The sequence below is a fragment of the Terrapene carolina genome, unplaced genomic scaffold, assembly GCF_002925995.2.
Source record: "Terrapene carolina triunguis isolate 2854851 unplaced genomic scaffold, T_m_triunguis-2.0 Scaffold58, whole genome shotgun sequence".
NCBI classification, from domain to species: domain Eukaryota; kingdom Metazoa; phylum Chordata; order Testudines; family Emydidae; genus Terrapene; species Terrapene triunguis.
Window position 1 is genome coordinate 23,655,197 of NW_020664409.1, and position 17,575 is coordinate 23,672,771.

The window sequence follows — 17,575 nt, forward strand, 5'->3', positions numbered from 1 at the left end:
GATTTGGATTGAAAATCTTTCATTGTTGTAGAAGCACAAGCTAAAATTATATTAACAGAACACTCGTGTAACCTTATAGAAAAAAACTGAACTGGCTTTGATTTACTAGCAGGCAGGAACTTCAAGTTAATACTTCAGTGAGAAATATTTTAACAGCTTATCCTCTTTGTACTGTATCTAAGGCTACATATACTGTATCTAAGTCTACTGCACCCAGAAGCATAATTTGCAGCTCATGTAGAAATCAGCATGCTAGCTTTAACCAAGCTAGATTGCTAAAAATAGCAGGGAGGACATGGTAGAGCAGGATTCAGAGTGGGCTTGCAACATGAGTACAGACTCAGGGAGACTTGCGTAACCCACGCCATGTACACGTCGCTGTGTTCTCACTGATAATTTTAGCAAGCTGGCTAGAACAATGCTATCACACAAGATAGCAAAATACAACCTGACTGCAGTGCAGACATAGTTTAAGAATCAGACTTGTTCTTAATTTTCCAATGCATTACACAGAGACACAAACCTGTGGGCTCAAGACTCCTTCCACTCACACCAGTTTTACATCAATGTAACTCACTAGCTCCGTTGACATCAATACAGTTACTCCTGATTTCCATAGATGTGAAAGGATAATAACACCATGTGACTCCAGTTCATTTCAGGGGAAGTCAGAAACCCAGACATCACTTGGCAAATGTAGGGCTTTATTCATTTCTCACAGTCCACAAAAAAGTGGTAGAATTTTTTGGTCCAGATATTCTTTTCCTGTTCCTAAAATTTATCCTGTTCATCCATGGGAAACTCTATCAAGCACTAAAATAAGCTGCAGTCTACCAAGAACACAGAACTTTAGGAAGTTAAGGCATGCTTTTTCCACTGCTAAACTGTGGAATATATTGCCACCTGTTGTCCAGCAATTCTCAGCACTCTTTGTTTAATAACTTGTAGAGTTAAATCTTGTGACTGGATTTTAAAAAATTGACTGAATAATTTTATGGCCAAAAATAACATAGGTAATTATGCATGTGCTATAACAGAGTCAGTAGCACTTATGCTTCAGAGTGTAAACTGATCATCTCAGTTTGTGCCTCTTTGAAAAGTGGCAGGATACATCCATTTAACCAGGGCTGCAACACCTACCCTCGGTGACTGGGCATCTGGCCACGTCCCCTAGCAGAATGGCCACTCCCCCTTATATCTCCAATATAATACAGGCATTAGGACTGAATCTTTAGCTCTACCCCACTGTACAATCAGCAAAGCACATTACAGAGTATTCGCCTTCTTCTGAAGCATTCAGTATTGTTCCCCCTGGAGGCAGAATACTGAGCAACACAGACTGAGAGTCTGAGACATTATGGCAAATTCTGTGACCTTTATGTACCTTCAAAAAGTACATGTACATATTACAAATTACTGTACTGTACTTGTATCAAAGTGATTTCCTGTTCCATTAGTACTGTTTGTCTTCCTGTGTATTTTAGGATTATATATCACCACACATATACAAGGACAAGGTCTCTACCGCAAGGGTCCAGTCTTTCAAAACACTATTGAGCATTGGGGCTATCCAAGACAGCACATGCAAAACTTGTCTCTAAACATCTGGAAGATTGAGTCTTGAATATACGCTATTATTTAGCGCACATGTATTTTCCAGTTTTGGTTGCCCCTGCCATTTTACCACATGTTCCTTCAATATTTCCAGTTGGTCTTCCTCTTCAGCTTTTCCTAAACTAAAATGAGTTATCCTAAACAATGACTTTACAAAATAAATGTTAAACAAGTGAGGTATTTTTTTGTTTGTTTGTTTTAAAGTGGAAGAAAATATACTTTGGTAAGCAAGATAGATGTTTTCTATATAACCAAGAAATATAAAGGGAAATGTTTTGACTAACAAAAGTTCAATTGTTATGCAAATATGTACTGCAAGCCATTAATATTATATTTAGGATATAAGACTGATGGTTATTCTGCACCTTTTTGCATTTGAAAAAAAATATGTACCTTAAGATAAAAATCCATATATAATCATTCTCCTATCAATGTTTTGAGGACAAAATAAAATATGCATTTTATGCTATTATAACCTGCCAGCCCTTTCATAGTGTATAGCTTAGCAGCAGCATATTTATGCAATATATTTTTTGTCCAAAGCAAAAGGTACAGCAAAAATACTGATGCTAATTTAAATTAACTGTATGATTCCTTTCTTCCTCAAATGAAAGTACTGAAAAATATCTCCAATATAATACAGAGCATATAACAAAATAATGGTTGTTCTTTGAAGTTGAAAGAATTAGAAATAGAAAATTTCCAGCGACGGTAGTTAATTGAACTATAAAATTATTAAAGTTAATACTACCCACTAACCAGAACATGAACATAAAGAATATATAAGCAATTAGGGCCATGTCTTACTTCCACTAAAATCAATGGGAGTTAGGCCATTGACTTCAGGGAGAGCAAAAGATAGGCTTTTTTTCCTTTATTAAGAAGTTGTTTAGGTGTTGGGTTTTTTGTTTTTGTTTTTCCTTTTCAGACAGCACAGATGAATGAGACAAAAGTAAATGTATCTTCTGATGTTCCATTTCATTTAATACAAAGCAAACAGCAAAATAGATAATCTGGGTTAGGACACAAATATTGAAATGTAAAGGAATGTAGACTTTCACCAGTACTGACAAATATAAATCAGCTGTAGTGTTCTTGAAATACAGTACTTTGATACAATAGAACTACTTTGAAGAACTTAGTTATTACTGTGTGCCCAGCTAGGAATGGGTTATATGCACACATGGGTTGGGACAAAGTGAGATACAGTGAGGGATCTAGTTTTACATTCCATTTTTGATATTCTATGCATATAAAAGGTTATACAATATTTTTAATTGGAACACAGAACCTCCTATGCCCCAATTCCCCATTCAGATGTAGTTGGCAATAGAAAATACAGGGAACTGATTGTTGCTCATTGATCCTCATCCATCCAGCCTCATTGGAAGCTAGAGAAGCAGGAGACCTTCTTTAACTTCCACCATTGGTGGAAACTGGAACTCATGTGATGGTCACCACTTTGGCTGACACATTCAGGACTGAATCAGAGCTGTCCAGAGCTAAAAGCATTAGCTTGTATAGCTTGTACTAAAGAGTCAATCCTCTCTAAGTGGGGCTTTATCGTCACATATTCTCTGCAGATCAGACACAAAGGAGGATCTGTAATACACACTCATTAATGGGGAGAGGAGGAAATCAGGCATAACAGAGCTCAGCTCCACCATACCTCCACCTGCCCCTGACATGCACCGCTCCTGCATTCTGTGCACCCTCTCCCTTCAAGTATGTTGTCAGTGTAGAGGAGATGTACACTTACACAGGGAGAAGCAGCAAAGAGTCCTGTGGCACCTTATAGACTAACAGACGTATTGGAGCATGAGCTTTCGTGGGTGAATACCCACTTCTTCGGATGCACCCACGAAAGCTCATGCTCCAATATGTCTGTTAGTCTATAAGGTGCCACAGGACTCTTTGCTGCTTTTCCAGATCCAGACTAACACAGCTACCCCTTTGATACTTACACAGGGGAAATTCTGCAACACAAATCTCCATTATGTTTAAGTTCACTTGGTTGTGCACTCAAAGCAAACTTTGAGCCTTTAATCTTTAGAAACTAGAACATACAGGATCTCCAAGTGTCTTTAAACAAGTCATAAATGCTCTGTTTAACAAAGAGGGAAAGTTCATACAGAAAAAAGACCCATATGCACTCACACATACACATACACCCAGGAATATGGCTTGTGTGTATTAGATCTTTCCATTAGAAACATTTTGTCAAGTCTCTAGAATGATGGAAGAAACAAAGGGTTGTAACAAGAAGGCAAGGTTGTTATTTAACAGCTGGAGAAACAGAGCATAGAACAGATGGCACAAGCACTACAATGCAAGTAATAGCCTATAGCACAGCAATAGGTCCAGCATTACTTTATGGTTGTGAGAGATGAAAAACACTTAATACCTGGAATGAAAGCCTGATGGGGCTGTAGATAGACATTTGTGTCAAATGCTTCAGGAAGGTTTGGCGAAAAATGACAAAGTAAAGAGAAAGATTGCCCGGAAGAGATGCACTATGCTAGCAGATCGTAAAAGAATCAGACTTGCTAGGCATGTTTCTGATATCACCTCACGAGGGGCATGAGCCAAAGCCCATTAAAGTCAATAGAAGGACTCCCATTGCATTCCCCGGACTTTGGATAAGACCTGTGAACAGTTAGCTAGGCACTGGCATGGAGGGCAAGAGGTCCAAACATACATCCTGACCTGTCGTTGACCACAAATGAGACAAAAATCTTAAAGGTGGGACAAACAGTTATCAGTGCATGAAGTTTAAAATGATGTAGGATTCATTTTTTTTAGGATAAACAAAATTACCAATAACCTCCATTTAACGGCTCTGCATTTCAGATTTCAGTAATTTACAACAATAAAAGTATATGACAGAGGTAAAACTGCACAATTAGTGATGGTCAAAAGCTATGGGTACAGAACTAAAGAACAAGTTCAGAAGATGAAAAGGAGGTGAAATGCTAGTGCAAGACAAAAGGAAAGGAAAGCAAATAAACTAAAAAAAAAATAAGCTGAAGCAGCATGCGCTTGACTGTCATCAAAATTTTAAATCTGCTCATGTCCTCATGCTGAAAAGGCATTTTCTGATAACTAGCCAAGCATGCATGAGACCTGCATCTACAGTAGGTCACTGCAAAATTAGCTTTTACTTTTCTATATTGTTAGAGAAGCCCTTAAAACATAGTTTAAAATAACTTCCTGAAGAAACATCAAGCATAATGCTATTGGTGAAGGCCACTGGCCAATCAAAATGCAGAACTGCTATTAAAAGATTATCTAAATAGCATGATTGTGTCATTGAAGAAAAGGTTCAGGTGAGGGCAACAGTGGTGATGTCACCACTTCCATAAAACTTTCCCTTCCACAATACCTCACATTAAATGTCAGTGTTCTATCTTATGCTAAAGGATCAAAAAAGTGACACTGTCCACTTTCTAGTTCAGTAGGTATCCCATTAGCTCTTTCATTCACGCTACCTTTTCTAATAAATAAATTAGGTCTAAATTGTCCCTGGCCCTTGTGTGGGTGCACAAGTGAGATTGTAAGGAATCTTCTTCCCATTAAGTCCCCTCCAGAAAGAGCAATCACATTCCCTATGCTTAGGGGACTGCAAAGACTACTTCCTCCTCTTGTACCTTGGGAGCACAACCCAGCCCTAAGGTGGTGGGGAGAAAATAGGGCCATGGCCCATGCCATTTATCACCACACAAGCCCATAAACCTGACCAGTAACACAGAGGGGAGCTTGCAGCCCCTTGTATGCCCTAGAGCACAATGGGTAGTGTGGCTGTGCGCAGCCCCCTAAGACAGACATGCTGAGATATCTAAGTAGAGTTTAGATTTGTTTTATTTCTCATTTGTTTCAAATAGCAGCAGCACTTGCAGTGCAATATCATTGACAAGAATGGTGGTGTCCCTTTTTACTTAAGGGATCAACTGTTATCACTTTGTATTATATGAAGCAATAAAGAGCTGCGGAGACTGATAAACTTCAGAAGCACAATAGAATTGTTTTATCAATCTCCAGAACAGTTTATTGTGAATATACAAAGCAATAGAGTTTATACCTATTATGCAACAGAAAAAGGCATAGACAAGAAAAACTTGCAAATATACATATTTCCTCCATGTGAGTCTGAAATGACTGTGTGGCTACTTTTTCATACTTCCCAGAAAGACCTGGCTAGGAAATATAGTGCAAGAACACTTAAAGTATTTGGGAGCCCAGATGTAAGTGGCCATAACTTGGCATTTGCTTGCAGTTTCGGGGCTCAATTGAGAATTTGTCCCACAATGTCAATGACAAATTATTTGGTGGTAATTTCTAATAATTGGTGAATAGCTAATATTTGTATTAAGAGGTCTTCAGCTTTCCTACATTACTTTCTTCACTGAAGAAATCTCCTCAACTCTTCAGGAACTGGTGTACCATCATATTGGTAGGAGTTAGACCTGAAAGGCCAACATTTTCAAAGTGTACTAGATTGGGCACCCCAAAATTAAATCCCACAAAATAAATGGCTACTTCTGAAAATGGTGGACTATGCTCTTTGGGGTAGCTCTTTGTTGCTCTAGTCTACATGTTCTGTACAGTGTGCTGTATGTTTTTGGAACAGTATTAATAATGTATGTGAATATAGTCCCTCCGTCATCAGGCCTCCATCTCCTACCTTTACAGGGAGGCGAAAGAAATGTCCTGTACCTTAATAAATCTCCTCTCCTGGCCTCAAGGAGAAAGGGAAAGAGAGCACACTCTCCACCCCAGTAACCCTCTTTCACAGGACTGACAGGGCTGGAAAAAAAACCACTACCGTCTCCCATTTGGTCATACAGAAAAGAGAGGAGACCTTTGTACCATTCCATTCCCCTACCCATAGATTCCCTTTCCCAAATGGAACACTGCATGTATATACACTCTCTTAAATATACTGGCCCTCTAGGCAGTGGGCTAATGGTCTTCTACCCACTCATTAGTCCACAGGACTCTGGCATGTTTCAGCCACAGAGAAGTAAGAAGCCTTTAGCAGTAAGTGTTTCTGAGACAGTGTAGAATGTAGGGGAAGAGATGTGGATTGATTATCTGGCTCCAATTAAGAACATTTAATAACCATAGGGTATGAGCCTATTTGCCCAATCTCCCCTCCCAAAAACTGTAGATAGGGTAAGTGGGCCAGCTGACCACCTCATTATAAAAAATAGGAGGAAGGAGAGGAGCAGGTGATTGTCCCCTGCACATGTCAGGAGAGGAGATAGGACAAGTGGAATAGAATGATACAGGACTACACTTCAAAAGAAAGTGTGAGTTGCATAAGAGTTCAGGCCTAATGGATGACAACTACTTACCACCATCTCATCCATGGTGGTTTCCACAGGCTAGTTGTAAGATTAGGGCCCTAGTTTTTTAGTTCTTTGGGGAAGGGACAATGTCTACCATGTTGTACAGCATCTAGTACAACAGGGCTCTGATCTTGATTGGGACTTTAGGACACAGCTGCAATATAAATTAATAATAATAATTCCATTTATATATCTTGGCCCATATTTGAAAATTGTGTCCAAATGTCTTTTTAACTTCAAGTAGTTAAGAGGAAGCACCAAGAGGCATCTAACAAATAAGCAAAATGGGGCTGGGAGCCAGCAACTCCTGAGTTCTAACTCCAGCTCTGACACTCTCTAACTGAATAACCTTGGGCAAATCATTGAACTTTTCTTTCTCAGTTTCCTCATCCGTAAAATGCCACTTAAAAGTCCACAGGGATTTTTCTTTTTTTTCTTTCCACTCATTCATACCTATTTTCCTTTATGTTTTGTTTGCAGAATCTTTCAGATCCTATTGAGATTGTATTAAAAAAGAATGGATCTCATTAAACATGTTGCACATAACTGGAGATGGACAGCACCACTCCCATTGCTCTCAAATTTGGAAGATTTTAGAATCCAGATCTGGGTTTGGATCTGATTTTTACAGCTAGTGCCTCTCTCTAGACAAACACTGATTACATTAGTGAAGCCAAAAATCAGACTGTAAACTAGTACACTCCCGTTCACAGTCTTCTTCTTTTTTCCTGATTTGTTTGTTTGTTTGTTTGTTTGTTTGTTTGTTTGTTTGTTTGGACAGGCAAAAAATGGAAGAGGTTGCGGCTGAATGAGATCTGGTGTCATGCAATTTCTCACAATGCTCTGGAGGAGACTGAAATTCTTATCAGCATTTTATCCAAAAAAACAAAATTAAGAGAACATTAGGGTTACATGGTTAAGCAATCAAGAAAATAGAAAATTCCCAAGTTATCGTTGCATGCACAATTTTAACTCTGCCCCCTGGTGCATATATGTTCACACACACACTTTAATTACATGATCACACATTGGTTCTCAAATAGTACAATATAATAGCATACAATTTTTCTACAGCTTTAGACACACATGCATAGAATTGTTTAGTACTGTGCACTATTATTTGTATGCCAAACAGGCTTCATTAAAGTAATTTATATGGAAAATACACATTAAGGCATTTTTACACAAAATACTGCAGAGTAATAGTAAACATTTGCCAACAAATATAAGCCACCTAAGTTTCCAGATAAATTGGCTTCAGAGTTGACTGGCTTATCCCCTACATTTCACCTCTGGTATGCATGAATGCTCAGCTCGATTTGCTAAATAATTTCGTATTCAGTTAGATTTGCTAAATAATTAACTGTTGCATCCCCTGAATTGTACCTGAGGTATGCTGTGCTGATGGATGGAAAGAAATTGTGCTGTATATGGCTAAGCACCTTATCCTATTGGGTATTAAGCACATCCCAGGAGGCACTGAACATAATGCAGGATTGAGCCATTGTGGTGGGGTGTCCACTGCACACAAGGCCTGAAGGACTAAACAATTCTCTGCATGCCAGTATAAAGCAGTAGAAAAATTGTATGCTATTATATTGTATTACAGGGATCGACAACCTTTGGCACGAGGCTCATCAGGGAAATCCGCTGGCGGGCCGGGACGGTTTGTTTACCTGCAGCGTCTGCAGGTTCGGCCAACTGCAGGTCCCACTGGCCACGGTTCACCATTCCAAGCCAATGGGGGCTGCGGGAAGCGGCGCAGGCCAAGGGATGTGCTGGTCGCCGCTTCCCGCAGCCCTCATTGGCCTGGAACGGCAAACCGCAGCCAGTGGGAGCTGCGATCAGCCGAACCTTCGGATGCTGCAGGTAAACAAACCGTCCCAGCCCGCCAGCAGATTTCCCTGACAGGCCACGTACCAAAGGTTGCCGATCCCTGTTGTATTATTTGAGAACCAGTATGTGACCATGTAATCAAAATATGTGTGGAAACACGTATGCACGAGGGAGCAGAATTAAAATTAACCTATAGGCTGACACTGGAGCAAAGCCTGGTAGTGCTAAGACCTAATTTGCTGATGAAGTTCAGCTGGGGGAGAAGGTGGGCCAGATTTATAAAGACAGGAAGCTGGCAACAGAAAGGGGCTGCAGGGAGGTAGTCTGTCATCACTGCCTGGGAAAAGGGAGGTGTTGGGGCTACAGTGCCAGGTAGCCTGCAGTTAATCCCTGGAAGGAGGGAAAACCCAGAGAGGCGAGGGAGCCAGAAAATAGAGCTGAGATGTAGGAAGGTGTCCGGGGGAAGAGCAACATGATCTGGGAGTGAGCAGGCCACCGTTGCTAGAGATAGGGTCCCTGGACTGGAACCTGAAGTACCGAGTTGGCCCAGGTTCCCCTACCAGCCACTGGGGAGGTGGCACCATCAGGGTAATGCATGAGAAGACTGCCTAAGGCCATTGGTATGGAAAGTCTTTGATACCCCAGAAGGGGAAGACTATAATGACCTGGCCGGAGGACCAAGCCATGAAGACAGAGTCACAGGGAATGTGAGAAAAACAACAGGGTGTGCAGCGACCAGCACAAGGGGGTGTCAGACCTGAGTGGAGCTAATCCCCAGATGCAGCCACAAGGAGGTGCCCCAGTGGTGAGTAGAGTGCCCCTGTGACAGACCTGAACCATTAAAATTCAAATCTTGGAGAGAAAAGAATGTATATAAACAGGCTAAGGGTCTCATTCTCCTCTGACTTCTAACAGTTTTAAACTGATGTACCTGCCCCAACAATAGTGAAGTTACACGTGGTTTACACCAATGTGAGAGAAGAAGCAGGCCCTGTTTCATATAAAAGTATATTGATCTATTATGGCAGTGAAAACTGTTTAAGGATACAAGAATGCAATATTACAAAAAACTCCATATATTCATCTAAAGTCTAGAAAAACTATGATATTATATCATTTGAAAAAATATTATGGGTGAAATACTGGCTCTATTGAAGTCAATGGGACTTTGACCATTGACTTCACTGGGGCTATGACTTCACCCTCTGTCATCATGTACCCGATGTGTCAAAATGCATACAAAGAAGAGGACAAAATTAATGTTAAGCATGCATTTAACACTGGCACTTTGTGACTTTGCATGATTTCCCATGCAACTCTAACGTCCTCTAACACTGCTTTTTAAACTGAAATGCCTATGGCTTCTTAAAGAAAATGATAGGAAAACACATACCGTAATGTGAATCTATTTGTCTAAATGTTATTGAAACACTTTATCCCACACAGTTTCTGAGGGCTGCAGGAAGGTGTCTTGTCCTGTGCAGTTAGACCTGGACTGCACCTTGCAATGCATTTTGAACAAGGAGCTATGCACAGCTGAGCTGTCCCAAGAGCAGAGCAGATTGGAATGTGACTTGAGTTTGGTCCTGTTTCCCCCTTGCTATCCTAACTATCCCAACACAGCTTACTTCCCACTCTCCTCGAACACTGGGGTGCAAGGCTCACCCAATCACCACCCCCACCTGTCCACTCACCAACCATTTGCATGGAGGTGGAAGCAGCAGCTCACTCGTGCCTGCTCATTCCACAATGTTACAGTAGCCCATACAGAAAAGAAACTCTTTGCATTCCTTCACTCCCCTGCATGGAAGCATGGCTAAAGTCACAATCTGACCCATAGGAAGTCCACACTACAGACCCCCTTTCCTGTTAACATTATGATCTGTGCATCTTATCTTACAATATGCACAGCAACGGGTATTTTACAGTAAAGCACTGTCCCTTTTCCACATGCAAATTTATGCCTATATTTTCTGCATCTGCAAAATGATTTTCTAGTTCAAATATGAGTTCTGGTACCAGCAAATCATTTTGTGGATGAAAAAGAAAAATAGGCAGCATACAAATTGTACCTAGAAACAGAGAGCTCATACTGTAATTCAACTTCTGAAAATGTACCCCTAAATGAGACAAGAGTGCCTTTGGAGGCCTGCCTCATTCACTATGCACCTTCAATAAATACCTCACTGTACCACTAAATTAGCCATGCATGTGTGGTGTGGACTTCTTTACCTGTGCACAGTACTGCTATAATGAGAACTCGATGCAAAATGTACTAAACATGTGCAAAATATGAATTGCAATGGATCAAATCAAAACCAACTTTCTCTAAAATAGCTGTAGATATTTCTCAGCTAGGACTATTTCCAAGCCAAACTTCAACGTTCTACTACCAGTTAAAAGTGGCTGAATATTTAAACAGACCTACACCTTCAGACAGAGATCAAGCTGGAACAATTTCAACCTCAAAGGTTGAAACCCATAAATGACTGAAAATAGGATATCAGAATGGAAACTCTTACATAACCTTAAATATAGCAGGCCTTTTCATGACTCCTGTAATAAGAAATAACTGGAATCTGATAATTTCATCATCTCTGACCCTAGTAAGTCTTTATGGGCTCAACTCTGCAAGGTGTTTAGCACTCTGACCCCTGCTGAGCACAGCACTTAAACATGTGCATAACTTTAAGCATAATAACCATCCCTCTTTTGATCTTTTTGGGTCTACTCATGTGGTTAAATCACCTGGCAGGATCAAGGTGTACTCAACTTTGCAAACACTTACAGCATAAGTAATTTTGACATCACTGGGACGGATCACATATATAAAAAAATTTCACATACCCAAGTGTTTGCATCAGTAGGCTTTGAATTATTTTATTTGGACCCTGGATCTTCTTGTCGACTTATAAACTTATAATTTTGTCAGAAATAATTACTATATTGTATTTTATGTTTGCTTTAATTCAGCCAAGAAACTAACTATTTCTATTAATTTGTATATATTTCTTAATAAGAAACTAGATTGTAAAATAGGAGAAAAATGTTTCTTTCAATAAACAATTACCAGAGATATTAAATAAAACCTAATCATTTCTCATTTGGAAAGGTACTGATCAAGCTATATTACATGCCACCACAAAACAGTGACTAAGCTTAGGCCCCGCTTCACAGCTGCGCTCAGTATGCAGCTAAAGGGGCTACAAAAGAGCCATTTGGGACTCCCTGATGCTGGAGGTTGTTTTATACTGGCACAGTGTCCCCTTTAGTGTAGCCCAGCATTTGGATTGCACTAAAGATTACTGGCCAGCTATGCCCCCAAAGTACCAGTATGTCAGTCAAAGAAGACCAGAGCACAGCAGAATTCCAGACACTCCCTCATTCTCCTAGCCACCACCTACAACCTGCCATTCTGCCCTTTTACCATTGTCTTCAGTGATGCAGACCCCGATCTTAAGACTGTAAGCAATATAGGGCAGAAACTCTGTTTTCTGTTTGCCTTTTTTCTTATTTCTTGTAAAGGACTACGTACAGTTATGTTGCTATATAGCTATGTAACAAATAAATGTCATATGGAGTGTAATGAGCATCTATTAACTTTATATGAATAATTAAATATCATATTTGTGATAACAATGGTAAAATGCTTAGGTTATCCTAATTCTTTTTTTAATAGCTACAATATATGGCCCTGGAAAAAAAACTCTAAATGAGGAATCAAAGATGCAGTGTATTGTTACTGTTTTTTGTAGTTCCAACAATCTTTTTATTTAAAAAAAAAAAGTTTTCTACTCTGGCCTACTCCTACCAAGTCAATAGATTGACAAATCAGAGTCATACTGTAAAAATGCATCAAGAAAACAAGCATCTTCACTTTCCAAATGCTGATCAAATCCCCTACCTTTCCTACATAGAGAGGGTCTGTACCCATGTATTCCTCCAGCACAAAGAATTGATTCCACACCCAGCTGCGCTTGGTTCTCGGCCTCCCTGATTGAAAGTAGGGCTTTGATCTGGACCTTGAGAGTTCTGCTTGATTCATCCCAGAAAGACACAGGAAAAGAGCTATTATCTGCAAAAAATGGCAGAACTCCACTTTGCCCAACTTCATCTTTTTTCCCCTGTGTAAGAAAAAACCTTGATAAGAGTGTGGGCGCAATTCCAGTTGGCTCAGTAGCTCTAGCCTCCGGCAAGGTATCAGCTGGGAGTCCAGAGATAATAATTCGTGGAGTGTTCGATTGGAAGAGGTCACCACGGCTGAATAGCCTTCACCAGAGAAATGGTATAATAGGTACCTATCAGAGGAAAAGACAAGAACTATTGTCAGGAAGTTAAAAAATATACATTCGCTTTCAGCTTTCACTTGCTGCATCTTATACTTTACTAAAACTTTTCTCATCATCATTAGTAGTATTAACAGACTTTAGCTTATACAATAATGCTTTGACATTTTATATTGTCTTACTTTGATTATATTAATCTTGCTGGTTGATCTGTATCTTAATCATAAAATCATACAAAGTTTTATATTTTTCTGATGAACGTTCTCTTGATTTATGCAGTTTTCCTAATACAAACACCACAGTTTTTTCTCTTTCCCCCTCCTTCTAATTATTTTACATTTACTAGCTTTGATTTTTTTACTCCTCTCTGTTACAGCTAATTTTACTTGTCATTATTAGGACATAAGAACAAAGCATCTAACAGCAGTGATTCATACCAAAGGATAGGACATATGTTAGCTTAAATCTCTTGCATTTAGCAGGAAAGTGATAGAAAGTAGTATAAGGTGACTCAGAACTTGATTGATTCTGAGTCACAGTACACCAGATGTTTTGATGTGTTCTGATTTGAATCTGATCAGCTAAAAAGCCAGGAGTTTCCCCATTCATTTTTTTTCCCATTTCAAAACCAAGTGTCAGATATGATATGAAGCATGTTACGCAACTATTTATATCTTCAAAAAGGTCAGAAAATAATTTGATTTTATATATTCAATGCAATGTTGGCGTGAGGCTGAATGATTCTTATGTAGTAACACAAACAAACATTTTCTTATACTGTATGTTCTGTTTCACTTTCAAAATTCTGGTTATTCAGGAGCTGGCAGAATTTACTAGGAAAGATGACCAATCCAAACGAAATGCCTCAAAATAGCATGGGAAATTTACTAAAACATGGATTTAAATCATTCTGATATACTCTCTGTCCTCTTGCATTTATTAAATCTGTTTTGATCTATCAAATAAATATATCATTATAATGCAAAGAGGTTATTTTCCCAAAATCTTTAGCCTAAATAATTAAATAAAAATAGAGTTATTTGAGAGGGCCAAAAGTAGGTCTTACATTGCAGAGATATCATCTGACTGCTTTAACTCTATGTAAGCAATGTTTCCTCCTGCAGTAAGGATTTCCGCTCCTTATTTGGCCAACGTGTCAGGCAGTCAAGATGCATTAGAAATGTGTCAAATATAAAAGGGCAAATGAGGATGAAGTTAAAATGGTTACCAAGTAATTCATACAGAGTGAAATACTGTGATCTAGGAAGCCCTGGAAGAAAAAAAGAGTTAATCTTTTGCATGTTTTACTTGACTGAGTGGACTAGCGATTACATATTAAATGTTTTAGGTAAATTCTTTTATTACTAACCATCTTTATTAGAGCTGAGTGAAATACAGTTTCTGATAGTTGTGCACAGTATCCACAGTATCCAGAGGTGGGTTTTTTTGTTTGTTTTTTTTAGCTGTGCAATTTCTATATATCTCCCAAAGGTAGCTAGAGGGCAAAAAACCAAAACAAATAAAAAGCCCTTCTGATTACAGTCTGTATTTAATGCCTTTTTATAGTAATCCCTTATGGGTACTGCCTTGCAACAGAAAGGCTCTACTTAGAGACCGGTGGGATAAACCACAAACCCACTAAGCATGTTCACTAAGCAGCAGTAATTTGAAAGCTCCATATGTAAAGAGCTAGCGCCTTGCTACAGGCAGTGAAGAAAATAAGCAACTTATTATCTCATGACCCTGATTTCTAAATGCTACAATTCTGAAGCATCTCTGGAACATGGAAGACTCCCTTTGCAGTGGGACTAACATAAAGGTGCCAGTTTCAGCTAACTGGTGTATGAATTATTTGTTATATGTTTGAATGATTACTTCTGAATAGCCATAGCTCAACTTTGATGTGAGCCTTAAATTAAGACAATAGTCTGGTTAAAAAAAAAAACACAACCAGCAAAAATAATAGCATGAGAATTCAGGAGAGGATTTGTTCGCTGGCTGAATGACATGTTTCTCACTCCACCACTCAGTTCAGTTAAGAGACGGTTCTCCAGAGAAGTGCTGTTCATACCAGAAATTGTAAATGCACCCTTAAAGTACCAACTCAACATCTCTGTTACACCAGGTTAGTTGCAGACATCTGATATTGATAAACTCTCTGTTTATTTCAAAGAGGCAGCACACTAATATCTATCAGAGATAAAAATATGAAATGGATTTTCATTAAAAATGTCAGTAAAACATTTATAGTATGTTAGAGTCTCTCTACAGAGCACTCTGAAATGTCTTTGCTCTGAACAGAAATTTAAAACCTAGCATTTTTGTAACCTTTATCTTGAACATTTTCTGATCCCTGTTCTTTTACACCTGAAGGAAAGTATGAAAACCACCATATGGAGTGCTATCCTTGTTGTCCCTAGCCACACATCACAGCATGGAACTGAAAACTCACCCAAATTACCAGCTGAAATACAGTCCATATCCTAGAGAGCACAATCTGATAAGAAGCAGACTATACAATACTCATGTACTTCGGAAGAAACCATTCCTTATCCATTCTCAAATAGTTTTATCACACTGTCTCATTGTTCCAATTACTTTTATTATTACTTTTATTCAGTTAAATGGCAACACACTTTTTCCAATGGATATTTCATTCCTCTTACTATTAATATATGTTATTTTATCTGAACTAATTCTTTGGGGAGCGGGGGGTTTCAGTCCTTCCAGCATGTTTAATAGTTCAACATGATAATTCCTTTAAAAAAAATCAACATCCAGTGCATAATATTCTTTGCTTCCTGGCAGAACAGACAATTATTTATTAAAATGATTTTCATTGTCTCTCTCATTAATATCTCTATGTATGCACAGATATACAATACAGTATATTCATATATATCATATCTTATATTCTTTCTCTCACTGTATGTATATAGACTAATATACACATGGGGAATAACTATCTCTTCTGGATCATCTGCTGCATCTATATGGAATATCATTTTGATAGCACCAAAAGGTAAACTGCAAGGCTTTTTTCCTGCCAAGGCATAAATGTAGGGTTTTGTGCTTCACTTGAAGCAACTAACATTGAAAGCACTGTATAGAATGCAGCTCTGGCCTCTGATTTAAGTGTCATTTGTGTCATCTGCTGTTGAAGGACTGGGTACCAAGTAAAGGAGAAACTGATTCTCAATTATTGTCTATCCTGTTTTAAAATGTTCTTGTTTTGAATAAGGTTGTCCACACAGTATTCTGGGTGCAAGTGACTAAGGGAGACATCATATGCAGATGCAACTAATGTAAGTTAAACATCTAAGCACCTAATTACACCTTCAGATAAGGTACAGTAGTCAGACAAACAAATGATGTAGGTTGTGTCCACACAAGGTTTGGGGTGCAAACCTGTGTCCTCAAATTGTGGGTGCAGAAAAGCAGGTCAGATTTTAAATGTCAGGGTGTGAAATAATTTGGGATTGTATATGTTTTTAAATCACTGCAGTTCATTTTCAGTGAGAGCTCAGCTTTGTAATTTACTTTGTACAAAGCTCCCTGGTCTGCCAAAAGTGTCAAACATCAGTAAAAACATTCAAACTGTAATTCAAGGGATAAATCCTGTAATCTAAGGGAGTATATTCTGTGACCGGGTCTTTAATATTTCTGTTTGCTACTGGCATATCTCACAATAGCTGAAATGTGTGCTTTATGGAATAAGCCCAAAGAATCAGAAAAATCCATAAGGAGTGACCATTGAACATTTACTGTATATTGTTTGTGTTCTCACACAGACATTTAGCTGGTTGATCTGTAGAACATCATGGCATAAAAAAATCACAGGTCTAAAGGAATCTTGCTACTGAGATTTTAACTGCATTTGAGCTAAACTCTACAAGCACAGGAGTTTCAGTGAACACTTTTAAACTGAGAAATGATATGCTTTTATTTTGTGAGCACAATCTGATGGTGTCAGAGTGAATAATGTACATTGTTTCAGAAGGGCAATCCTGACTGGAAGAAAAGAGCCAGCTCATGGGTCCTTAGCTGTTCTAAACTGGCAAAGCCCATTAACTTCAAAGCAACAAGGCCTATTTAAACCAGCTGAAGATCTGGCTCAATATTTTGTTTCAGTTGCTAATGTCTGTACCAGTAATAAAACTTTTTCTTGTTGTTTGTGGTTAGGGTTGAGCCTACTTCTTCCCTTTACCTTTTTTAGATATTCAGGTGTAAGTTCTTCCTTTCCCTGCTTTCCCCAAGCCTCCAGGCCATTGAATAGAAGATCCTCGGTTCCTCCCACCACCTCCTCTGTTTTACATTATTTTCATAGGCCTCCACTCACACATTGCTACTACTGTCTCATTGCCAGTTTAGTTCATGAACCATGTTGCTCCTCCTATCCCACCTACTCAGCCCCACCCTAACTTCCTTGCCTTTCACATCTCAATACATGTGTCCTAATACTTCTAGGCTGGGAAATGATAGACTAAAAGC

General features: G+C 38.9%; 1 protein-coding gene across 1 annotated transcript in view; it reads right to left on the reverse strand.

Moving 5' to 3' along the window:
• The window catches only part of CDH7 (cadherin 7), a 92,463-nt gene extending 78,256 nt beyond the window's left edge, over positions 1 to 14,207 (reverse strand). The window contains exons 1-2 of the mRNA XM_024199519.1: positions 14,151 to 14,207; positions 12,703 to 13,096 (exon numbers count right to left, since the gene is read on the reverse strand). Of these exons, the coding sequence (XP_024055287.1) occupies positions 12,703 to 13,096; positions 14,151 to 14,152 (396 nt within the window). The 5' untranslated portion in view covers positions 14,153 to 14,207. The remainder of the gene's footprint in view (positions 1 to 12,702; positions 13,097 to 14,150) is intronic.
• Between the last annotated feature and the right edge of the window lie 3,368 nt (positions 14,208 to 17,575).